Source organism: Conger conger, chromosome 17 (genome assembly GCF_963514075.1).
Source record: "Conger conger chromosome 17, fConCon1.1, whole genome shotgun sequence".
In the NCBI taxonomy this organism is placed as follows: Eukaryota; Metazoa; Chordata; class Actinopteri; order Anguilliformes; family Congridae; genus Conger; species Conger conger.
The window spans coordinates 3191884-3218738 of NC_083776.1; the positions used below are offsets into that span (position 1 = coordinate 3191884).

Consider the following 26855-nt stretch of genomic DNA (forward strand, 5'->3'; position numbering starts at 1 on the left):
GCCGGCTCCGGTTCTGCCCGCCCCGGCGCTGACCCGGGATCGGCCACGCTTCTCCTCCACGCGGCCGCTCGCGGGTCGGCCTCGGGGTACCGGGCGAGCTGATCCCGAACCGGGTCGGGGCGGTCGGTTTCGGCGACACGTCTGCCGCAAGGAAGGAGGAGAGACGGAACTCACATCGCAAGCCTTTGCCGCTGAACGCTTCCGACCCTGTTGTTCGAAGTACGCGTCTCATTGGACAGCGACGGTCAATCACGAAATCCTAGCTAATCACGAAAAACTCTCAAATATGTGCTGAGAGACGCGATCTCTCAAAGGACCCGCCTCTCTACCAGCCCTTTAGCGTTTCAATGCATCCATTTCTTCAAAGATTATTCGTGTTGGCCGTCGGCGTGTTGCCTTTTTGGCAAGCTGGACCCCGTTGCGCCATGTGATTCTGATCTAGACGTGGTCCGCAGGGCGTTTCGGCCTGGGACCGTGAAGGGCAGCGTGTCAGGAAAGTTCTGGAACGGCCCGGACTCCAGGTGCATAGGCAAGTTTGCAGCGCTGGCTAAGGACTCAGTGAGACAATGGACTCCAGGCGAAATACATGGATGTGTAATACCTTTTAAGCTGTACTTTAGCTAGTGCAGACATTATTAGATGTGTTAATGTTAAAATGACCATGATTTAAAGTATCTATGATATATTTTTTTTGTTGCTATCGGAATTATTCAATGAGTTTTACACATTGAACCGGACTACTCGCGAGACAGTTTACCAAATTCCTTCACACCTACATTAGTTTTTAGAAAGCCACGTGAAAATAAATTAATAATGATGCAAGAAATGCTACCAAAATAAATTTCTGAGTTGGCATGATGGCAGCCGAAGCCAATGACAGGTATGGTATTCCTGTTTCATAACAGAACATTCTGACACTTGACAATGACCAAAACAGAGTGAAATACAGTAGAGATATCCCGAGGAACTAGCTAACTAACTGCTACTGCGTTCAGAGGCTTAATGCTCAAATTCATGTACGTACATACAAATCCTCAAATGATCAGTTTTGCTGCATTTTTTTTCTAGTTGAAATTCCATTTGCTTGTAGAACATGTTGTAATCAAAAAAACACAACGCACACCATTGTGGTACAAATGTGAACCCAATAAATACTCTCCTTTTGTTCTACTGGGTGCATTGTGTCAGCTGTCTAGTCAAACACTCTCTAAATCATTAACACAATGTGGCTTTGGGAGGGGGTATAATTTAGCCATCGCCTAATTTGAAAGACACACAGAGAATTCGCATAATGGCTGTCAGTTGAATGAGATGCAGAAAGAAGGCTTTTCTTCATACATTTTCTCAGTGGTTTTGTACACTTTGTACTGTTTCATGATGTTTTGACCAAAAGTCATAGTTCACTGAAAAATGAATTAATGAAAATTATTCTTAGTTTTCATATGTATCCTTGGGATTTTTGTGACACTGTTGTTTTCAGCAAATAGTGCTGTTTTTTTCGCCTTCTCCTTTTTCTGATTTATGATAGCAGTTCAAGGCTTTTCCCAGATCCCAAATGTGCCTTTTCCAGTATTGCTGAATTCTTTTCTTTCTGGACTGAGCATATTACCATTTTTGTGAAACATACCATTTTTAGGTTTTACATAACAAAAAGATCACAGAAAACCATGGGGCACAAGTACCCTTCAGCACTCATGTCTCATACGTCTAGCCTAATGAATAAAACATCTCTCTCGTTAAAGTTTAGCGTAGTTTCAGTGTCATCACTAGAAAAGGGGGCAGCCCTGGCATGTGGGCACAACCACACATCACACGGCCGTGGGGGTGGGGGGGGGAATCCAAAACATGTGTGTGGAATATATTTAAAACACCCGGAGAGCAATAGCCACACAGTTTGTTATCACTCGATGATTTGGGCGTACTTACAATGGTGTCCTTAACCTTTGTGAGGGTGTTATTAGCATTTATATTTTTTCATATTCAAAGAAGAATTTATATCCTGTGTTGGTGTAAACGTGCTTCTTAGAACAAGGGGAAAGGAGACGGTTATGCGACAATATTAAAAATACCCAGAATTCTTAGTGACTTGTTTCCAAATGTTATACATTTTATAACAAATAATATGGTCCTCGCATGAAGAGCAGAAGCCAATGTTTGATGCCATGAGAATGAAGAAACAAGAACTATTTATTGAGGCATTGATGGTGCATAGGCAGGCAAACCATCTCTCTGCATCCTGAGCTAAGGCTAAGGCTAATGAGCTAATGTCACAGCAGACGTTTTTTTCTTGAGTAGCTGGTAAGAGCACTGATACACAGTATACACTCAGTGAGCACTTTATTAGGTATTTATTAGACTTCTACTGCTGCAGCCTATCCACTTAAGAGTTATGATGCGTTGTGTGTTCAGAGATGCTCTTCTGCAGACCACTGTTGTAATGTGAGGTTACTTATGTTACTGTGTCCTTCCTGTCAGCTCTGCCCAGTATGGCCATTCTGGACGTCTCTCATTAACAACGCATTTCTGACTGCAGAACTCCTGTTCACTGGATTTTTATTATTTATTTTTTTGCCTCATTCTAGAGACTAGTGTGTGTGAAAATCCCAGGAGATCAGCAGTTTCTGAGATACTCAAACCACCCTGTCTGCCATCAACAATCTGTGAACACTAACTGAAGGTCCTGACCCGTATCTACATGATTGTATGCATTGCACTGCTGCCTCACAATTGACTGATTAGATAATCGCATGAATAAGTAGGTGTAATAAAGTAAATAATGTTCCTAATAAAGTGCTCGGTGAGTGTACGTTACACACACATTCTGTGCACGGAGGATACAGCACAGTGCCATCCCAGAACGTTTTTATTGTGAAACGGTTTGAGAAGCGAGCGAAAATGAATGCCTGTCACAGAAGTGTTCCAAAACCGCGTTTCTCATTAAGGGGCCCCCTCGCAGGACTTTGGACTGGAAGGGTTTTCCTCTACTGTGGAGCAATGCAGCAAAAAAAAAAAAATCCTCTCATGTTAAGTTTAACGTGAAGTTTAAAACACTTATGGGTTTTTTATTTTGGTCTTGCGTTGGCCTTACACGTCAAGATGACCCCTTGCTCCCTGCTCTTATAAACACCTGCCTGAGCAGATGTGACGCTATTTTCCCTCTATTTTCATTTATCTCTCTGGCTGCTATCCTATCACTTCTGTTGCTCTATTAATTCCTCTTTTGAAGCGTTCCAGGTTCGGGCCGCATATGGTTCTCAGATTATTCCTCGGCATAATCGATACGATAAGCACACATTCTCCCACTGGCACAATCATTGCCAATCAGCGTATCATAAAGGAGACATCTATAGCACACAGCCATTCCCGAAGCCAGGTGAGAATTCATGAAAATTCGTAAGATCTCCTAGGCCTGAGTTCGCTAGCGTGCTAACGTACTGCCTGAATTCTTTCACCACTGTAGATGCTCAAATTCACTTAAAAAAAAAAAGCTATATAGAAAAACAAAACAATAAAAAACATAATTATCTCAACTCTACTCTACTACTACATTATATGTAGTGTTATGTACACGTTATTGCAATAATTTTGGTGGTGTTCAATTTATTTGTGTACTTGAGATAACGTAGGCCTATGCTTCAAAGCCCGGAGAACGGCTTCTCAAACGCCATAGGAGCGAACGTGTCAGTCAGTCCGCAGTTAACTTTGATACAGGGGAATAGCAGCTAGATTTTTTACCAAGAGGGCCCCCATTCCGTCTCCAATACGGCCTGCTTAGCTTCCACAGTTTCCAATAAGGACGATACAGGGTGGTACGACACCGCCCTCTACTGGCTATACGTTCCCAGGAAACTCGCTTCTATATTTGAAGTTGACCTCTTTGGTTATGGCACATTTTCATTTTTCTGTATTCATCTGAAACTTGAGATTTAAGTATAAATATACGTACACATATATGTGCGTATATGTTTGTGTATATGAGGCGGTTGCCAATGAATATTTGAAGGGGGGGGGGGGCATATTAACAAATGTCATCCATGCATTCATACATAATTGGTTTGATTACAAAATCACAATAATGTGCTTTTATACAAGATTTATATTTTTTATGACCCTCAAAATGCCATTTAGTGCAAGCAGAATGTTCTCCTAAGCAGTTGACCCAGATTCAGCATCCAAATCCCACAGCCAACTTTAACCATTGTGCCTATTATTTTACACTGGTCTTTGGAAGCTCATCGACCCAACTGGCATGCGCTCCAGGCTCATTGTGTTAATACAGAGCTTGGAAAGATTGTTTTTAAGCTAAAACACATTTATAAACAATCTTATACTGTACCTTTTTGTAAATTTCTACCAATTTAATCTTATCCTATCTCAGTTTTTAGCTGCTTTAACTGATTATTCAGGCTGTTTTATTTGTATTATGATGTTTGTTTGTTTTGATATGTTATTTCTGTAAGTTCAGCAGCATTGTAAATGAGGACCACCCTGAATTATCTTCTTACTGGTGAATTTACATGAATGATTAAATTCTTATTATATACTCAGTTAGCACTTTATTAGGAACGCCTATACGCCTACTTATTTATGCGATTATCTAATCAGCCAATCGTGTGGCAGCAGTGCAGTGCATAAAATCATGCAGATACAGATCAGGAGCTTCAGTTAATCAGGATGGGGAAAACATTTGATCTAAGCGACTTTGACTGTGGAATGATTGTTGGTGCTAGACAGGGTGGTTTGAGTATCACAGAATCTGCTGATCTCCTGTGATTTCCACACAGAACAGTCTCTAGAATTTGTAGGGAATGGAGTGAAAAAAAAATCCAGTCAGCAGCAGTTCTGCAGGCAGCGGAGAAGGGCCAGACTGGCCAAAGCTGAATGGAAGGTGACAATAACGCAAATAACCACACATTACAACAGTGGTATTTACATTTTTGTCATTTGGCAGACGCTTTTAATCCAAAGCGACTTACAAGTGCATAGGTTCTACCATAAGTCAAAGCATCACATCCAGAACTAGGAAAATACACATAGAATGCTGTTCTAAATATAGTCGTCATCATAAGTGAAAAAAAAATTTTCGTGGGGGGGGGGGGGGGGGGGGTTAGACAAGGATAGGGATAACAGAAAGGAGGGGCGGGGGAAATCAGGAGGGAGGACTAAGGTAGAGTTTGAAAAAGTGGGTTTTGAGTCTGCGTCGAAATAGGGGGAGGGATTCTGCTGTCCTGACAGTGGTAGGCAAGTCATTCCACCACTGAGGAACCAGAACGGAAAACAGGCGTGAACGTGCAGCTCGACCGCCAGGTGCCCGTAGAGAGGGAATGCAGAAGAGCATCTCTGAATACACAATGCATCAAACCTCACGTTGTGTGATAGGCTACAGCAGCAGAAGACCAATAAGTCAAAAAAATAAGTCTAATAAATACTTAATAAAGTGCTTAATGAGTGCACATACCCCATCATACATATCTATGTGAGGGGGCCTGCCTCCTTGCTCAGAAAGCCCACTCTGTCCCTCAGGATGAAGAGGACACAGATGCGCTGGCCTGGGCCTTAGTGGCTTACTCTTCAGTTGAGAGCAACAGTGGATTTGGATTACAAGCAATATGTCCATTATGGATATTATAAAGGTGTCTCCTAGTGATGGCTGCGGCGCTATCGCACACACGAGTGCCAAAACAACTCACATGTAACTCCGTAGCTTCATGAATAAAGAAAGGTTCATTTAAAAACAACAACGTGACATATATGCGGTTTTTGGTTAATGTAATGCTAACATGCGTTTCTTTGCGATTTCTTCTGTTCATGCTTTCATTTCTTGGTTTGTTTGTTTTTTATGACTTTGCGTTTTTTGAGGCGGCACGGATGGTGCAGTGGGTAGCACTGCCGCCTCACAGCAAGGAGGTCCTGGGTTCGAATCCCCGTCGGCCGGGGCCTCTCTGTGCGGAGTTTGCATGTTCTCCCTGTGTCTGCGTGGGTTTCCTCCGGGTACTCCGGTTTCCTCCCACAGTCCAAAGACATGCAGGTTAGGCTGATTGGAGAGTCTAAATTGCCCGTAGGTATGAGTGTGTGAGTGAATGGTGTGTGTGCCCTGCAATGGACTGGCGACCTGTCCAGGGTGTATTCCTGCCTTTCACCCAATGTATGCTGGGATAGGCTCCAGCCCCCCTGCGACCCTGTTCAGGATAAGCAGGTTCAGATAATGGATGGATGTGTTTTTTGATACCATCACCCATTCACACGTACGCACGCACACACACACACACACACACACACACACACACCACCAATGTCGACAGGCTGCCGTGCAAGGTCCTGAGCTAATGTCGCCCGAAGTTCACATTGTCCTTCATTGCAAGTGATTACACGAGGAGAGGAATTTTTAACTGATCAAAAAGACCGAGGCAAATCAACAGGCTGCTAATTGGCAAAACTGTGAATATGTGATCACTAAAACTAACCATTTGTTATTATTTGAAGAATTCAAAGACGAAGAAAGTGATAACAAGTCACGCCTGCATTGTGTTAACTATGTGAATAATGAGGCTAAAGGGAAAAGTGTAATTAAGACAATTTTAACATGTTAATTATTGGGGTTGCAGTTGAAGTTGGAACGAAAACCAGCATACACATCACATTTGGGGGGCGGCCTGTAGCATAGTGGTTAAGGTAAATGACTGGGACACACAAGGTTGGTGGCTCTAATCCCGATGTAGCCACAATAAGATCCGCACAGCCGTTGGGCCCTTGAGCAAGGCCCTTAACCCTGCATTGCTCCAGGGGAGGATTGTCTCCTGCTTAGTCTAATCAACTGTGCGTCGCTCTGGATAAGAGCGTCTGCCAAATGCCAATAATGTAATGTAATGTAATGTAACATTTAAACCAGTTTGAAAGCCACTCGGCTAATTGATTCCGGTGAATCGTGTGTTCTTCCTGTTTTATCCACAAGGGGTCGTTCTTTACTCCGAAATCTTCAAGGCTGGATTTTAGCCACAGGTGGAGCTACACGTTTCATAAATATTTTGTGTAAAACAGGACAGAGCACGTAAATACGTCAGCTATTGTAAGGAATGTGTCTACAATGATTGTAGTTTATAGGCAATAGATATGCTCATAGCAAAGCGTTGGGCTGTTCTGTATAGAGGAATGGTAAAAAAAAAAAAACCTCCCTCCAAATGTGTTCTCTAATCTTATCACAAATTATAGGGGAAGACTCATGGCTGTTATCTTTGCCAGGGGTGGTTGCACAGTATTAAAACAGGGTTTAAAAAAAAATACAATTAGTATTTGGTTGATCCCATTGAATCAGTAATAAAGCACACTACATTACACATGTTGGAAAATAAAGTTGATGTGCATAAAGTCATTATTTGTTATTGGACAGTATTGTTGTGCATATTTCAAGAGTGGCAATAATTCTGGAGCCCATTGTATATAGTCTACATTCGTGGCCCTGGTCAACAAGACCAAACCGAACTTAGGGCAAAGTTTAAATACAGTGATTTGGACCGCTGGTGCTTGTGGGGAGAAAAACTGAGATGTTCAGCGGCTAGTGCATTTAATTTAATACTGTGACCAGCACCTTAATCGAATTGTCTCCAGCACGATTTCCATATTGCACGATCAATTGGTAGGCCTATTCTTTCCGGACCTGCGTGATGTTTTGGCCGTGGGTGTTAAGATGCATCTAGAGTTAGCATATAATGATCCACTGAAGAATTAAATTGTCCACTCCACCGAGAGGAACTGAGGAACGGAAACCATAAAAAAGTATCTTAACCTCATATTTGATGTAACAATAATAAAAATGCAGCCCACCTTCCAAATACAATCAGTTCTGTGCCATTTCAGATGTACAGTGCTGTCGTTGTTCTGAATCACTCTGCTTGTAATAATAGGTGATGCGCTACGGTGGTACCTGCACATATATGCGGGTAGCTATGCAACTAAAAGTCCAGAGTTCAGCGGTACCAGGGACTCCAACCAAGCACTGGCCGGAGGCGGAGCTCTCAAGTGGGGCTGTCTCTGAGCCTTTGATGGAGATATAAACACACACGTCTTTCTTCCAACCGAGCGAGCGGTGGGCGAAGACGCACAGAGCAGCACCATGACGGAGAACAAATTCGACGTGATTGTCATCGGGGGAGGTATCTCAGGTTAGTGCAACAAAGAGCCACAACAACTTATATTTACTTTTAGATTTCATATATCACCGTAAGAGTCTATGAAGCAACATATTGTACGCTATATTATTGTTTGCCAAATAGGCTACACAACAAGGGATGTGCTTCAATCGAGTATCGCTTGTTGCTCTTCACAAGTAGCCGAATAGCTTACCAGTGTAGCTACTGGTGACACTAGCTACGACTTTATGAATATTCTGCAATAGCCATGTCAGACGATTAAATGCTGTGCATTTTGTTAAATTAAGTGTTAAGTTGCATGTGCGTTTATTTAAGACATATGAAGTTGATTTCTATTAATTTCTAGTCATTATGTTTACTGTTTTTAACAACCATCGATTTCGTCAAAATGTTAGTCCGCACACTACACAAATGAGCCTATATGTCGTAATTAAATTCATGATTGTAGCTAACTTATATTCTACAGACTGAAACAGCAATCGTGTTAGTTTAGATGTACCGTTACTCCGCTAATTTTTCGTGTTTGGCTTAAAACATTTTTGTCGCGTCCTTCGTAAATGAAGATCAGCTTTGTCTGGAACACCTACAGTGGGCAACAAAAATCTAACTGTGTTTTGGGAAAAACATTATTGGCCATAGGATATATAATCTTCGTTGCGCTGTATGCCACTGCCTGTCGGCATGGTAGTGTTGAGACAATAGTAAACGTAAATGCAGCCTATTACTTTTGAGGTAACACATGCCTATTGATGCAAAGGTGAACTATGAACGCACGAGGTTTCACACATGGTACACCACTGTGTGTACCAACTTGTGGTTTTTAGTTCACAAATTCAGTGGCCCATAAAATATGCCTGATGGGCTGGGCCAGGCTTGACTTAAAGATAATTGCATTGGCTCTGCCCTCTCTGCTCAACTACCACTACATATTCAACAGACGGCCCCCGCTGTCCATGCAATCCAATGCAATGCATAATGTCCCTGCTGGAAAAAAAAACTACTCAAACTAGATTTTTAAATGGCTGGTAGCTGGTTGACCAGTTCAGACCAGCTCCATACTCAACATGGTTTGACCAGCTTAATGCAATGTTTTGAAGCAGCTGGCAGCTGGTATTTCAAGCTGGATATAGCTGGATGAGTGTACTTGCCTAATACGTGTCTTTAGAGTCCTTGATTTTTAAGTTAAAAAAAAACACAAATGGCAGCCTGTAGCATAGTGGTTAAGGTAAATGACTGGGACCCACAAGGTCGGTGGTTCTAATCCCGGTGTAGCCACAATAAGATCCACACAGCCGTTGGGCCCTTGAGCAAGGCCCTTAACCCTTCATTGCTCCAGGGGAGGATTGTCTCCTGCTTAGTCTAATCAACTGTACGTCGCTCTGGATAAGAGCGTCTGCCAAATGCCAATAATGTAATGTGAAAATGAATGACCACCCTGAACGATTTTACATACATGTGTATAATCTGAGATTGAGAGTGTGTGTTGCAACAGGCAAACATTGACCAATGCCCACCATAAACTACATCTGAAAGGACTAAAAGGCTTATGGGAAATTCAATTCACAGTAATTGTGCTGTGCTGGGTCAGCTATTAGTATTGTTAAAGGCACAGACATTTGTGACAAGATTCTGCATCAGGTCTCATTTAATTTCTACTTTTACTGCTCTGTGCCTGCTTAATGCATTCTCCATAATCACTGTGGTTAAAAACTCACTTCCATTCATATCCGCCAGCTTGAAATGTACAGTAACAATGTGATGTGGGGCTCAGGCATGAGTTAGTGCAGTGCTGTGCCCTATTGAGTATGGACCATGGCACTGCTATCTAGTGCAGTAATGTACCCTATTGAGTATGGACCATGGCACTGCTATCTAGTGCAGTAATGTGCCCTATTGAGTATGGACCATGGCACTGCTATCTAGTGCAGTGCTGTACCCTATTGAGTGCCCTGTATCCCATGATGCGTACTTGGCTATAGAATCACCCAGAAGGCGGGGTTTTGGCAGGGATCTCTCCACCTCATTATGCATTATTGACTTCTCTGGTCTGATGGGCACCGGGCAGGTGCCTGTGCCTACTGGGCCAGGTGTGCATTCCTCTGGTCCAGTGACTGTGGGGGGCTACTTAGGCAAACCAGGATGGAGTAAATAATAGTATTGGACAGAAGACTGACAACACCTGTCCATCCGCTGAACTTCTTTCAAAGTTTAAAACGTTCATTACCCTGTCCCCGTTAGCACTGGGGTTGCAGCGTGCTTTGTATGCGCGATGAGTTTGTTATTGTTGTCCGTTGCAGTCTTTCTGGTGTAACGCTGGAGAATATGCACTCAGTGGCCACTTCATTGCTATAGGTGCACTGATCTAGTATTGGTTAGGATGCAGTTTTGCCCTCATGGCATGGATCCCAGGAGGTGCTGGAAACATTTCTGTGGGATTTGCGTTCAGGTTGACGCAGTAGCGTCACACAGTTCCTGCAGATTTTTAGGCCACGGGTTCCTGCTGTGAGCCTCCCGTTGCCCAAAGGTGATCTGGGAAGGGTGTTGGCCATGGGAGTAAACTGAAGTCACTGTCATCTTCGTGGAACCAGAGTGAGTCAGTCTCCTATCAGACTGAGCACTTGCCACCAGAGTTGGAACATTTTTATTTTGATTGTTTAGAAAAAGCAGAATCTTTGCAGCGCTTCTTGCAAGGGAACTCAAACGTGGAAAAAAAACAATGTCTCACAATGACCATGCACTTCAAATCAGTTCTCACAGTGTTGCACTTTTCCCCAGATATAAAGGCTTGCACAGTTGTGTGCGCAGAGATATTTTTCCATGCCACAGAGGAAAAAATGTTTTTATTGCCAATGCTTTCAATCGAAGGGTGTATGCATAGAATTTGCCAAATTACCGTCTGGATAATGCAGTCCTAATTTCAATAGCCACAATCTACAAAAGTGCGTTTAGATCAATAGTTCATTGTATGATATGGAATTTCTTAATTTTACTCTCCATAAGATAAGATAATGAATTAATAATGACTGCACCAGCTGGTCTCGGCTGGATTGTGATAGGGCAGGTAGACTATGAGACACTGTCAACTATTAATATGATAACATGAATATGATTTTTGCTGACAAGAGTGGGTTACTGTTTGACATTGCCACCGATTTGTCCTCTGCCAAATGTTGGCACGCAGTTGCCTAACGTTTTAGGGGTTTTTTTTGCACAGAAAAATCTTGTTGAAGTTCATTTGCAAAGCATTTCCTGTACGATTTCAACAGGCTTAATATTAACTACATAAGTGGCTCTGTGACAGAGCTGAATCTAAAAACGTCTGTCTCTTTAACGTTTTCCTCGTGGCCTTGAATATTTTCGAGGACAAGGACCTCTTTTTAAAAAAGTATAACGATCAGTTAGAAAAATCCAAAAGGCAAAGCACATGATCCCCTCCCCCCGTGTATGCTGAAATAAGGACCGGTACATGGTCCAGACGGCCTTTGCCACAGGACGCCCTTAACGGTCTGTGTAACGTGGGAAAGTTAGACCCACTTGTTTTAATCAGGGCTGTGATTATGGCAGGCAGGGAAATGTCTCTTCAGCCGCTGTCCCTGGAGGGGCTGGAGGTCTCTCTGCTTTGCCAACGCCATTATTCTCCGCCGGGCGCTGGACGGGGGCCTGCTGAACCAGCTCCCGGCCAGGCAGGGCTGACGGCTTGTTTTCAACGCTTTGAAAAAGTGTCGTTGTTGGGACACTTTTATTCGGTTGAGAATACGGCATCTTTGTCAAAAGGGATGTGCGCTCATACCCCTGTTTGAAACTTAACGGAAAAAAAAACCTTCCCATTTCTTGCTCGCTTGCTCACCGAGCCACTAACAGCTGTCATGCCAGTGTTGTGTGTTGCTGAGTAACCTGCTCCGAATCTGTAGTGTCCAAAATGGACCACTGGACCACCACTGAATCCATATCTAGTGCTCTATATAGACTCCCCTTTGTAGTGCCCTGCTCTGACGAACACCTACTCTTCAAAGGGTTAAAAACGTAAATCTGAGCACATGAGGGGAGAGTGCGATGATCTTCTGCTCTGTCCAGTTTGCACGACGGGCCCCCCAGGGGCCAGTGGATGTAGTCTCTTCAACAGGAAACAGGAAAGCGTGGCCCTTCTTCACTTCTGTCTCAGGTCACACCCGGAACTAAAAAGAGAATCTGCAGAAAAGTCTGTCTTAGCAAGTCTTTTAGTCTTGTAATGAGACCTGAAATCTCTTTTCCCTCAAGTAGAACATATGTATGGGCTTGTTTTTAAGTTACTGTTTGCTTGACAACTTAGATTTTCTTACCCCATTGGCAAATCTGGAAATTAGTCAAACTGTCTCATCTCATTGGCAATATCTTTGTCTTATTTAGCCACTACAAAATGAGATGCTACGTTGAAACTTGCTGAGACTTGCTGAGATGAATGCCAGGAATTCATCTAAATGTTCTCTGGTGCAAAGGCCTTTTGTCTTAGGAGGTAAACTTACTACTAATCCGGGAAACTCGTGAGTTTAACCTGAGAAATAGGTGGGTACCAAGTACTAACAGATATCCCTGGGAGCCCTATTCAAGGTTGTCCCTCCAAATATCCTGGACCTTGACCCCTCTTTCGGTTCATGGAACAACACTGTGGTCCATCTGGACACTGGCTATAACAGCTGTTACAGAGAGCTGCGCATCCAGCTAATGAAACCATCAACATGTACCTTAACCACTACGCTACAGGCACTATGCTCACTGGGACACGCAAGGACGGTGGTTCGATACCGGGTGTCGCCACAATAAGATCCGCACGGCCGTTGGGCCCTTGGGCAAGGCCCTTAACCCTGCATTGCTCCAGGGGAGGATTGTCTCCTGCTTAGTCTAATCAACTGTACGTCGCTCTGGATAAGAGCGTCTGCCAAATGCCATTAATGTAATGTAATATGCCCAGTGAGCAAGGCGCTAACAGCGTTCCCCAAAAACCACGTTATGAGACCAGTACACTCATCGGAGATGCACCTATACAGTTTATCTGCCATGCAGGGCAATTTGACTGCATTAAGAAACTCTGTTGTTAGAAAAAGAAAAGTCATACAACCTGACAAAGAATAAGACTAAGAAGAGGAATGCAAAAAGAAGATTGATCCATTATTCAAAGTGCTCATACAGAATGACTATAGTACCGGAAGTCCATCCATCCATCCATCCATTATCCTAACCCGCTTATCCTGAACAGGGTCGCAGGGGGGCTGGAGCCTATCCCAGCATACATTGGGCGAAAGGCAGGAATACACCCTGGACAGGTCGCCAGTCCATCGCAGGGCACACACACCATTCACGCACACACTCATACCTACGGGCGATTTAGACTCTCCAATCAGCCTAACCTGCATGTCTTTGGACTGTGGGAGGAAACCGGAGTACCCGGAGGAAACCCACGCAGACACGGGGAGAACATGCAAATTCTGGCCAAGATCTCTATTTACTCCCCTTAGATGTCATCCAAGGCAAACTTCCCATGTTCCAGACTGTCCTACATTTGACCACATAAGGTCTGATCTGCCGGCACCAAGCTCCACCGCCACCCCCACCCCCGCGCCCGCCCCCCCGCCCCCCCGCCCCCGCCGCACAAACTCAATTTAGTAAGAACGTCCAGCTGTGGAAATGGATGTAAATACTGCGTTCTGGGAGGGATTCCACAATGCAAAATGTGCTGTGATAATCATTGTGACAGTGTTAACATAAAATGACTGGTCTGTATCTTGCCGAGTACTTGCTGGCTAACTGATATTGCATTGTGATTACGTTGTGATTGCATTGTAATGATGTTAAACGGGGTGTTCGAGAACAAATGACACGATGCGTTTCATAATTTTATCGGAGAAAAAAAATGTTTGTTCCTGTGTGCTTCAACAAGGTAGATTCAGTCTTTAGTCTTCGCCTAATTGTGTTTGTGTTGAGTGCAACAGCATTGGTCAGAATAGGTCTGTGCTGCAAGCTGTTAAATCTCAAAGGCTGTCCATTGGAACCTGTACAGATGATTCTTGCTTGACTCACTACATTTCCTGTGCGAGAGAAATCCCCAGAATCACTCCAGCTGCACAAACGTGTGGTGAAATTAGCACAGCTATCAGTTCTCCCATTGAGACATTTCTATTCTGAGATCGGTGTGTTTTTATATTGACCCAAGCTGGATAAACATGGGGGAATAAAATCTATGCTTTTTAATATGGTAAAGGTCACAGCTGTTTGTGTCCCACTTCTTGTGCACCCAAGGGAGGCGAGGTGAATACGTTCAATGAGATGACGACATTTAACACGGCGAATAAGATATTCCTCTCTTTCCACCTTGCCAAAACCATTAAGCCCACCTGTGTACCATGTCTGTTTCACCATTTCACAGGGCACCGTGTGCTAATACAGCCTTGTGTTGTGTGCGGGGCGGCCTGTAGCGTAGTGGCTAATGTACGTGACAGGGACCTGGGAGGTTGATGTTTCGATCCCCGGTGTAGCCACAATAAGATCAGCACAGTCCATGGGCCCTTGAGCAAAGGCCCTTAACCCTAACCCCACTTTGCTCCTGCTTAGTCGAATCAACTGTACATTGCTTTGGATAAAAGTGTCAGCTGAATAACAAATTATTAATATTATTATTGAGTTTAGCTGAGGAATAGATACACTGACGTTGATCTCTCTGCTTCACACGATTACATCTCTGTGGCATGACTTACTTCCGTTCACCGATATTTCCTGCTTTACCACCCTGTTGTAAAATCCAGTTATAACCAGCTACCACCCGTTTTAGAAAATAGCTTGAGCTAGTTAAACCATGTTGAGTATGGAGCTGGTCTGAGCTGGTCCTCCAGCTCCCAGCTGTTTCAAAACCTAGCTTGAGCTGGTTTCTTTTTCAGCAGGGAAAAGTGTATAATTATATTGTAAATCATTTTTATTAATGGAGAGTCTCAAAACAGTATGTGGAGGTATATAGTTAGGATCAGCAAGCATTTATAAATGAGAGCCATTCGCACAAACGTCACAGTTTCATCGTGATTGTGTTTGTGCTTATTGTGCCTCTGAGAACAGCTCAGAGTGTTGTTCTGCTGTGGGGGAACCTTGGGAACGCCGAAACGGCTAATCGGGAGAAACGTGGACCTCCCGGTGCGGAGTCAGGCCCTCCTCGGCCCGACCCTGGCCCCCATCATGGCCCTCTGACCGGCCCCATCATGGCCCCCATCATGGCCCTCTGACCGGCCCCATCATGGCCCTCTGACCAGCCCCATCATGGCCCTCTGACCAGCCCCCATCATGGCCCTCTGACCAGCCCCCATCATGGCCCTCTTACCAGCCCCATCATGGCCCTCTGACCAGCCCCATCATGGCCCTCTGACCAGCCCCCATCATGGCCCTCTGACCGGCCCCCATCATGGCCCTCTGACCAGCCCCCATCATGGCCCTCTTACCAGCCCCATCATGGCCCTCTGACCAGCCCCATCATGGCCCTCTGACCAGCCCCATCATGGCCCTCTGACCAGCCCCCATCATGGCCCTCTGACCAGCCCCATCATGGCCCTCTGACCAGCCCCCATCATGGCCCTCTTACCAGCCCCATCATGGCCCTCTGACCAGCCCCATCATGGCCCTCTGACCAGCCCCCATCATGGCCCTCTGACCGGCCCCATCATGGCCCCCATCATGGCCCTCTGACCAGCCCCATCATGGCCCTCTGACCAGCCCCATCATGGCCCTCTGACCAGCCCCATCATGGCCCTCTGACCAGCCCCATCATGGCCCTCTGACCTGCCCCATCATGGCCCCCATCATGGCCCTCTGACCAGCCCCATCATGGCCCTCTGACCAGCCCCCATCATGGCCCTCTTACCAGCCCCATCATGGCCCTCTGACCAGCCCCATCATGGCCCTCTGACCAGCCCCCATCATGGCCCTCTGACCGGCCCCATCATGGCCCCCATCATGGCCCTCTGACCAGCCCCATCATGGCCCTCTGACCAGCCCCATCATGGCCCTGTGACCAGCCCCCATCATGGCCCTCTGACCGGCCCCATCATGGCCCCCATCATGGCCCTCTGACCAGCCCCATCATGGCCCTCTGACCGGCCCCATCATGGCCCCCATCATGGCCCCCATCATGGCCCTCTGACCAGCCCCCGTCATGGCCCCCATCATGGCCCTCTGACCAGCCCCATCATGGCCCTGTGACCAGCCCCATCATGGCCCTCTGACCAGCCCCATCATGGCCCTCTGACCGGCCCCCATCATGGCCCTCTGACCAGCCCCATCATGGCCCTCTGACCAGCCCCATCATGGCCCTCTGACCAGCCCCCGTCATGGCCCCCATCATGGCCCTCTGACCGGCCCCATCATGGCCCTCTGACCGGCCCCCATCATGGCCCTCTGACCGGCCCCCATCATGGCCCTCTGACCAGCCCCATCATGGCCCTCTGACCGGCCCCCGTCATGGCCCTCTGACCAGCCCCATCATGGCCCCCATCATGGCCCTCTGACCAGCCCCCGTCATGGCCCCCATCATGGCCCTCTGACCAGCCTCATCATGGCCCTGTGACCGGCCCTGCCCTGGTCTTCCTCATCACAGTGGGGGACAGTGTGGCCCCTGGAGGGCCCTCAGTAACGCTTCTCATCAGAGCCCGGAGGAGCCGCTCTCACTGTCTCACCTCCTAATCTCTGTTCCTGCGCCGCCGCGTCGCGCCTCTGTCTCCCGAATAAACGGGAAGAATTAACGACCGACGCGCTGTTTCATTTCACCATCAGCCCGTCTGCGGTAATTGGTTTTTAACGCTGTTGCGCTGCTTTTTGTTTATCACAAAATGCAATCAGTGCTGAATTAGAGAGCGTGAGGCGGGGTGGACACCAGCCCGTCCTCGCTGTCCCTCTTTTGATCGATATCTTGCAATCGGCCGCGCGGAAAGGCTTGCCGGTGTGGAATTGTTTTGTCTGATACTCGGAACCGTCCCGCCCGCTGTGCGGAGCCGTGTGGGCGGAACGTGTCGGGCTGCGAGGGCTCTGTCTCATTCCTCCTACCGCACAGCCCAAGACTGACGTGATGCAAACACACAGCGCAAATAATGCTCGGAGGCTGAATCTGTCACAAACTCTTGACATTAGCCATTATTTTGCAGTTGCTGCATTCATATGGCACGATCGCCTTATTTTTAGCAAAAAAAAAAGAAAAACAGAAAATATTCACCCTGGGCTACGTCTTATTGTAACACAAGAACAAGGACGCCTTAATCTCCAAATGTCAGTCATGCTTTTCTTAGCATTTGCAGCTGTGTGTGATTAGGATCGTAATATTCACACTGCCGTTCTGTGGAGCGTGAAGTCTGACCCTCCCCACTGCAAAGTGTGTGTGTGTGTGTGTGTGTTGCAAAATAAATGTATAGAATTTCTATAGAAACACATTGGTCTCATCATTTTTTCAACAGATTTTCTATAGTGGCCTGATGTTATGCCCCCTGTCTGGTCCATATACACATTTACATTACATTTTTTTTTTTTGTCATTTAGCAGACGCTTTTAATCCAAAGCGACTTACAAGTGCATAGGTTCTACCACAAGTTAGAGCATCACATCCATAGCTAGTAAAATACACATGAAGTGTTGTTCTAAACATAAAGTCATCATTAAGCAAACTGGTTTTTTTTTTGGGGGGGGGGGGGGGGGGGTACACTCAGTGAGCACTTTATAAAGTAAACCTGTTCACCAGCATTTCTGGGGAGGTGCGCGCGTGGCGTAGGGGACGCGGCTACGCTGTAGATTCGACGCAGAAGTATAAATCTGGCTTAGGGCTCGCTCGGCGAGGCTGCGCTGTGCCGCAGGGGGGTTGAGACGGAGGGGGGGGCGGACTCAGGGGGGGGGAAGGTGGACCGTGTCACGTCCAGTCCCCCGTCTCCGGGGACGTAATGTGATTCTGCAGTTATTAGAAGGGCAGAAAACGTAGGGGCTGACCGGCGACGTCTGTAATGCGATAAGGCGCTCGTTCTCGTCGGCGGTTCCAGGAAAAGGAATCAGGACCCGTTGCAGGGTGGCATCACGGTGCGTTTTCGACCCATTTGAGGATTTATTATTTTTTTTTTTCTTGAAAAGAATGTCTTATTTGCTGTTATCGTTGTGACAGCTCTGACCGTGGTGGTTATAGTCACGACTTGTGCCATTCACCTGAGCTTGATCCAAAACATGAAAACATCAACAACAAAAAAACCTAATAAAGTGCTCACTTAGTGTATAATGTCGTGACATAGCGTGAACGTCATGAGCTATGTGCATGACATTCATATCCCTGTGAGAAAAACCGTGCGGCTGATCCATCCACCGGCACAGATTTGAACGTATTATATTTGGGTCTTCATTCTGATTGCATTACATTACATGTCACTTGGCAGACGCTTTTATCCAACGCGACTAAGTAGATTTTTAGACTAAGTAAGAGACGATCCTCCCCCTGGAGCAATGCGGGGTTAAGGGCCTTGCTCAAGGGCCCAACAGCTGTGTGGCTCTCATTGTGGCAACAAAGACGATCGCGCCACCGACCTTGCGCGTCCCAGTCACGTACCTTAATGGTCTAACACCAGTAAACTTAAACTGTGAAGTCATACGATGTTGGGGAGAGAAAATATTGGCCATCTAACGAACGTGGGGCTCCAGCTTGGGTGTTGTAGGTCATTCGCTGCTGACGGGCACTTGCATCGTTGCATCTGTGGTTTCCCTGGAAACCGCGATCGTCTTCACCCTTGTTGCCTGACAGCAGGCTCTGTGTGTCTTCACTGCTGAGGCTGTAGCTCCGGTGATGACCGTTTAAGTCTATTTTGTTGTATTCTGAAAAGCGGGCTTATATTTACATTTACATTTAACATTTTTGTCATTTGGCAGACGCTTTTAATCCAAAGCGACTTACAAGTGCATAGGTTCTACCATAAGTCAAAGCATCACATCCAGAACTAGGAAAATACACATGGAATGCTGTTCTAAACATAGTCGTCATCATAAGTGCAAAATTTTATTTTATTTTATTTAATTTTTTGGGGGGGGGTTACAAGGATAGGGATATTTTAGTCTGCGTCGAAATAGGGGGAGGGATTCTGCTGTCCTGACAGTGGTAGGCAAGTCATTCCACCACTGAGGAACCAGAACGGAAAACAGGCGTGAACGTGCTTTCCATGGAACTTGTGCCTGCTGAGTGCTATGGCTGCTACCGCTACCATGCGCACAGTTTTGTGCCGCGGTGATCGAATTCTTCACTGTTGGCACACGATTTTTCTTAACGCCATTATGTTTATGTGCTTGGATGTTTTTATGTAGTTGGGTGTGAGTTCACTTCTAACACTAATCGTGACCTTAGAATTATAGGGTTCCGAGGATCTGCATTCTGAGCAGTTTTTGAGATATCGGTCAAAGCTCTCATGCCCAAGCACAGCAAAAGTGAAATGCAGGGTAGTTCTTACATAGCCAGCCGAAACAGGGAGTGACTACGAACCCCTCCTCATGGGGGTTTTCAGAAGCGCAGCTCACAGGTGAGGTGGTGGTGGGAGAGCAAAACGAACATTTTTTAAGACATGAATTAAATTAGGATGAACTAAAAAAAAAAAAGACATTGGTGTCTTGTTATAATAATTTTGAACAGAGCGAGGTGATAAGAGGGTTAATGTTAATTTCACAGCCGGATTACATGCAGTCGCTCGAAGCCAAGGTTTGGTGTGAGATTAATTGAAATCTGCCTTGGTGAAATTCGTAACGCAGAATTCCCACATACCGACCCCTGTTCTACTAATGAGAGCTGGCTTATCTCATACAGATTTCTGTTGTAATTGCCTCAGCATTGATTTTGAAGAACAGACATACCCTATCTGAGTATATGATGCATATATATTTATATACGGTATATAATAGACACACATACACACATACATATATAGTATATACACCGATGAGACACAGAACATCATGACCACTCACAGATGAAGTGAATAACGTTGATTTTCTCGTAATGATGGTGCATGCCACGGTCTGGGATATATTGGGCAGTGAGCGAGCAGTGGATGCTTGTGGTCGACGTGTTGGACGTGGGAGAGATGGAGAAATGGGCAGACGTGAAGACCCGAGGGACTTTTATTTTTATTTTTTTAGATATTTTTTAGGCCTTTTTCAGCTTTTATTGGACAGTATATAGTATAGAGAGACAGGAAGAATGGGAGCGAGAGAGAGGGGAAGACATGCGACAAATGTCGGACGGTCGGATTCGAACCGCCGACGTCGCGGCTCGCAACGAGCATGCGGTCAGTGCTCTGCAGGCTGCGCCACCGAGACACCCCACCTGAGGGACTTTGACAAGGGCCAAATCGATGTGGCCGGATGACGGGGTCGAAGCGTCTCTGAAATGGCAAGGCTGGTGGGGTGCTCCCGGTCGGCAGTGGTGAGTACCCGCCGACAGTAGTCCGAGGAGGGACAAACCACAGACCCGGTGACAGGGTGTTAGGCGCCCAAGGCTCATCGGTGAACGAAGGCAACGAAGGCCATCCCGTCTGGTCCAACCTCTAACCAAGTTGCTGAAAATGTAATGGTTTGATGGTCAATTTAATGATGGTTATATCACCATAGAAAGCTCCTGTAATGGGCATGCGACCGTCGGAACTGGACCTTGGAGCAATGTAAGCAGGTCGCCTGGGATTCCAGTTTTCTTTTACACCATGAATGGACAGCATTCATGAATGGCTACATGTTCACCGTTTCCCTGGGGGAAGAGATGGCGCCAGGATTTACTGTGAGAAGAAGGCAAGGCGGCAGAGGGAGTGTGATGTTCTGGGCAATGTTGCAGGGGTACACCCCTTTGTGGCAAAAGTATTCCCCAACAACAGTGGCCTCTTTCCATATTGACCATATGTTTGTGAATGGTTTGAGGAACTTGACAAAAGAGTTCAAGGTGTTGCCCTGGCCTGCAAATTCCCCAGATCTCAATCTGATCAAGCATCTGTGGGATGTGCTGGAACAAGTCAGATCTGTGGCAACTCCACCTCACAACTTACTGGAATTAAAGGATCTGCTGCTAACGTCTCGATGCCAGATACCACAGGGCACCTCCAGAGGTCCTGTAGAGTCCGTGCCTCGACCGGTCAGAGCTGTTCTGGTGGCACGCGAAGGACCATTTCGGTTTAGATTTCAGCATACTGAATTTTGCTCAAGATACGAGGATATCCTCATGGTCCTATACTGTAGTCCATAATGGTGTCTTATTATCAATGACCTTTATCTGATGCCATGTAGAAATGGTACTATTGAGTTTTCTTTGATCAACAAAGCAAAAGCGTCTCGGAGTTCAGTTTTGAAGAGAGACTATTATATGAATTCATATCCAAGCTGGCCTTTTGAAAGAATAGTGCCGTGCTTGTGTCTTTGATTAAAGTACTGCACTGATGCGCACTCCTCTCGGTGTAGAATTGCTGTGAATGAAAGTGTGCTTGTCGATTGCTCTTTATTCTTTACAACTGCACATTGTCCCCTGTCGACAAGTGGAACAACGAGGGCACTACAATTCTTGGTCCCGATCCGAAAGATGAAAGATCAGCTTGAACCTTTAAAGGTACAATTAAAGTAATTACAGTACGCATAAAGCAATACTACGGTATCTGACCGGCAATATGCTGCTACCAAAGTCCACACTCCGATGTTTGGACCCTGAGACGAGAACGTTTCTGAGGAGTGGAATGCTTTTTAAAAAAACGAGTGTTCTAGAACTCCACTGCTTTCAGTAGTCATTGTTACATCAGCATTAGAATAAGCATTAGATTAAGAACATTCTTATCACATATTTGCGATCTTAACGCCTTTAAAGGGGTTAAATGAGTACAGACTGTTGACAAGGGCACAGTTCTGGCGGGACTTCACTTTATTGCCACTCCCTGGCGGGTTAGTGATACGTAATTCTGTTCACAAAAAATATGCGTCGGCGGTAGTGTCTGGCAGTAGGGTAGAGTTTTTGCATTTGAATGACGCAGACAGCCCTGATGCGTGGGACCACTGCGTATTTCTTCGAAGCGGTGAAATGGTGCCATGGATTACGGAGCCTGTGCAACATGCACTGACGTTGCTGCCTGGCACTCGCTCAGTATTCGGTGGAAGGATAGGGCGGCCTGTAGCGTAGCGGTTAAGATGAATGACTGGGACCTGCGAGGTCGGTGGTTCTCATCCCGGTGTAGCCACAATAAGATCCGCACAGCCGTTGGGCCCTTGAGCGAGGCCCTTAACCCTGCATTGCTCCAGGGGAGCATTGTCTCCTGCTTAGTCTAATCAACTGTACGTCGCTCTGGATAAGAGCGTCTGCCAAATGCCAATAGTGTAATGTAATGTAATGTAAGGGAGGGGAATGTCCGACTCCATCTGACACAGAAGCTGGGGGGTGGCCTGGGCAGACTGTCTGGACCCTGCTGCAGTAACCACTGCGCTGATGCAGAAAAGACCCAAAACCAGGTGCATCGGCTTACCCCTCCTGTTAGTATGCATTTCTTGGGACCTTCTATATTGCCAGCGTCTTTATACTTTAGCCTATAACCCAGCCACTCTGTCTAGATTAGAAGCACAGTCCCTATATAAAACCCTTATCTTATCTTTCACTATTGACTCTGTCCTGTCCAGGACGGCTGCCTCCTCTACATCCGGGTTCCTCCTGAGATTTCTTTCCACCGGAGAGTTTTTTTCTCGCCTCTGTGTGTGTATTTTCTTTCCTTTCCCACTGGTGAGGGGGGGGGGGGGATTTTGCACCTCACCTGCTGGATCTTTAGGTGTTCAGGCTCTGTCTTAACCTTGTTCTCATGTTTCCTGTTTCTGTAAAGTACCACGACTGAGCCAACGTTTTTGGAAAAGCTATTCTCATCATGCTTGATTGCATGACACTGGAATAGCGATATCCACGCAACTACTACATAACGCCACCTAACAGGATATTCAAAATGACTCGCTGTCTTGCGTGCATATCGAGCTCAAATTTTATACCCAAATATATTTAAAATAGTGCAACCCTTTGCTCATGCAAACGCAGCTGCTACTGTTATTGTACATTATGCTAGTGCTTCTCTAATTCTGATTCCAGGGTGTACATTTGATCACACTGTATAACACACAGAATGTGGGGAGAAACTGAGAGATTAACAGCGGTAATGAGCAGAGCTTTCACTGTGTGCGTGTGCGTGTGCGTGTGTGTGTGTGCGCGTGTGTGTGTGTGTGTGCGTGCGTGCGTGTGTGTGTGCGTGTGTGCGTGCGTGCATGTGTGAGTGTGTGTGTGTGTGTCTTTGTGTTCATGTGTGCGTGTGTGCGTGCGTGTGTGCGTGTGTGAGTGTGTGTGCGTGTGTGTGTCTTTGTGTTCATGTGTGCGTGTGTGCGTGCGTGTGTGAGTGTGTATGTGTGTGTGTGTCTTTGTGTTCATGTGTGCGTGTGTGCGTGTGTGTGTCTTTGTGTTCATGTGTGTGTGTGTGAGTGTGTATGTGGCTGGCCTGTGCAGGAGCCCTGTCTGCAGTGTTTACTGTGCTGGTGTTGGGTATTGATGAGGAGGGCAGTAATTGGAAGGGATTGTGTGAAATCTTATTAGATTAGGGCAGGGAGGGACAGCGGTCACCCAGGGCAACCGAGGAGCTCTCCACACTCTCACACCCTAACTCATAGCCTGTCAGAACAGTTGTGAAAAATCACTTTTCAAAATCCATAGGTCAGTGAAGATTTGTTCCAGTTAACAGACTGTGGTACACCGCATACTGTAATTGTGGCAACGCCCAAGAAAAGAGCTGTCTGCCGGGTGGGTCACCTGCTGATCACGCTTGTGAAAGTGACTGGGTCATGGCTTTCAGATCCTCTGAGGAAGTCGTGTGACCTCGCGCGATCCCCTCGCACGCTGCACGTCCTCGGCGATTCTCTCGCTTCCCGTCAGACTTCCTGCCAGCCGTCCTGCTGTTAACCCAGTTTAACCCGTGCGAGGTGTGAGGTCACAAATGTGTGACTTTAGAATGTTCTTAACTGAACATTCCAACGCTGGCGTTGCCATCGCCACCGGCAATTGTGAGCAATGTGAGTTCTAGAACACTGGCTTAGAACTTTAAAGCTCCCTTCTGTTGAGCATTGTGCCCCTGTTTGCATTCCCAACACAGTGAGAAACACATACGGCACGTGCGGCTATTGTCTCCACTGCTGTTATTTTATCTCATTAGTTCCCATTTTGTTGTGAGACACGAAATGGCAGTGTTTGCCTGCTTTTCCCTCAAAGACCCATATGTACTCAAAGGCACTGTTTACTGTATGTGCTGACTGTCTGTGGACGGGGGAATGTTTGACCCCATTTCTGGGGTACAGCGCAGCCTTTTCCCCGGCAGATGAATAGAGAGCCACGCTGTATGGCCAGAACATGCCTGTTGATGTGCCCTGTGATGGATTTGGCAGCTTGTCCAGGGCGCATTCCTGCCAGTGCACGCTGGGATAGGCTCCGGCGACCCCCCCCCGCTACCCTGACCAGGAAAAAGGCGGGTTGGATAACGGATGTGTGGATGACTGTTTATGGGGCTGTGCAGGTGGTTGAGGGAGTGTGGTTCTGCGTGTCTCCGACAGGCCTGTCTGCGGCCAAGCTGCTGCTGGAGTCGGGCCTGAGTCCGGTGGTGCTGGAGGCTCGGGACCGGGTCGCTGGGAGGACCTTCACCGTCCGGGTGAGACATTACATTACATTATTGGCATTTGGCAGACGCTCTTATCCAGAGCGACTTACAGTTGATTAGACTAAGCAGGAGACAGTCCTCCCCTGGAGCAATGCAGGGTTAAGGGCCTTGCTCAAGGGCTCAAGGGCTCAACGGCTGTGCGGATCTTATCGTGGCTACACCGGGATTAGAACCACCAACCTTGCGTATCCCAGTCATGTACCTTAACCACTACGCTACAGGCCGCCCCGCATCGTGCTTGGTGTAAGCTGGGCGTGTTCGCTGCGCTGTGGCCTAGCGGTTAAGGTACACGGCTGGGACCCAGAATGTTGGTGGTTCAAGCCCCGGTGTAGCCACGATACGATCTGCACAGCTGATCCCCCTCCCAGAGCAAGGCCCTTAACCCCGGATTGCTCCTGGGAGGGGGATTGTCCTCTTTGTAGTTTAATCAACTGTAAGTCGCTTTGGATAAACTAATTATAGAGAGAGAGAGAGAGACGGAGACAGAGAGAGAACATGGTTAAAAAATGCACTCAAGCCAAACCTACAGAATATGGCCTGAGTTCAGGAGGTAGCAGTGGTCTGAAGTCAGTCCTGGAGAATGTTAAATAATGCACTTACAAACAGAATACAGGCCATATTGTGCAGGTTTGGCTTGAGTGCATTGTTTGACTGCATTCTCTCTCTGTCTCTGTCTCTGTCTCTCTCTCAATTCAATTTCAATTCAATCTGCTTTATTGGTAGGAAATACAAGAGTACGTATTGCCAAGGCAAACATGAAACATACATGTATAACCGTGCATAAGAACAGTAAAACATTAACATTAATGAATACTTAATAATTATAATTACAATCAGTGCTACTGACTCAATGTGGAAATAATGGTGTCAGCAGTTAAGAATAATGAAATGAACAACAACGATAATGAGTAAGGATAATGAGGGATGGCCTGTAGCGTAGTGGTTTAGGTAAAATGACTGAGACCCACAAGGTCGGTGGTTCTAATCCCGATGTAGCCACAATAAGATCCACACAGCCGTTGGGCCCTTGAGCAAGGCCCTTAACCCTGCATTGCTCCAGGGGAGGATTGTCTCCTGCTTAGTCTAATCAACTGTACGTCACTCTGGATAAGAGCGTCTGCCAAATGCCATTAATGTAATGTAGTGTAATAGGTAAGATTGCTCATCGTCTTCATCACAGAACAAGGAGACCCAGTATGTGGACCTGGGAGGGGCCTACATCGGGCCCACGCAGAACCGCATCCTGCGGCTGGCGAAGGAGTTCGGGGTGCAGACGTACAAGGTCAACGAGAAGGAGAACCTGGTGCACTACGTGAAGGTGAGCAGGGCGTTCCCCAAGGTGTGTTTGCTTCAAGATGGGGGTTCCCAAACTTACACTCTCTCAAACTTTTTTCTGATGCGACCCCAAATGAATGTCCACAAATTTACGTGACCCCAACATCCCACCCCCACACACACAGGTCTTGTGCCTAACAACATCCTATGGCCGTGACCATATTTCCCATGGCCTCTCGTGCGTCAGACTGTTATAGTTTCAAAGATTTAAAATGACAATTTAGCTTTTTTTTTTTTCTCTCCAAAAAAGTCAGAAGTCCCCCGTCCTCAAATCCGGCGAACACCCCACATGGGGTCCCGACCCACAGTTTGGGAAGCGCCGCTTTACGACCGTGCTCCATGCAGCCCTGACCTGTGAAATAGAGACTGCGTGGAGATTCGGTCGTTCCGTCAACGGGTTGTAGGCACTTTAAGCCCCAGCAGTAAGTTGGGTTGCCAATCGACAAAGAAATGTGCGGATGGCAACTCGTCACAAGCTTCGTGGATAATTGTGCTCATAGTTCTCAACGTCTTGCGCTGGTGTCTTTGTAACCTTCTGTGGGAAACCACTTTTCTCAGCCTTTGTTGCTGTTGCAGATCACATGGCACTGGAGTGACCTTATGAAGTACAGCTGAGGTATTTAGGCTTGGCTTCTTTGGCAAAGTGACAGCTAAC

At 46.5% G+C, this 26855-nt stretch overlaps 1 protein-coding gene across 1 annotated transcript in view; it reads left to right on the forward strand.

Moving 5' to 3' along the window:
* Positions 1–8036: 8036 nt before the first annotated feature.
* mao (monoamine oxidase) overlaps positions 8037–26855 on the forward strand; it is a 41271-nt gene continuing 22452 nt past the window's right edge. Inside the window, exons 1-3 of the mRNA XM_061225500.1 lie at positions 8037–8159; positions 24762–24856; positions 26046–26183. Coding sequence (XP_061081484.1) covers positions 8111–8159; positions 24762–24856; positions 26046–26183 — 282 coding nt within the window. The 5' untranslated portion in view covers positions 8037–8110. The remainder of the gene's footprint in view (positions 8160–24761; positions 24857–26045; positions 26184–26855) is intronic.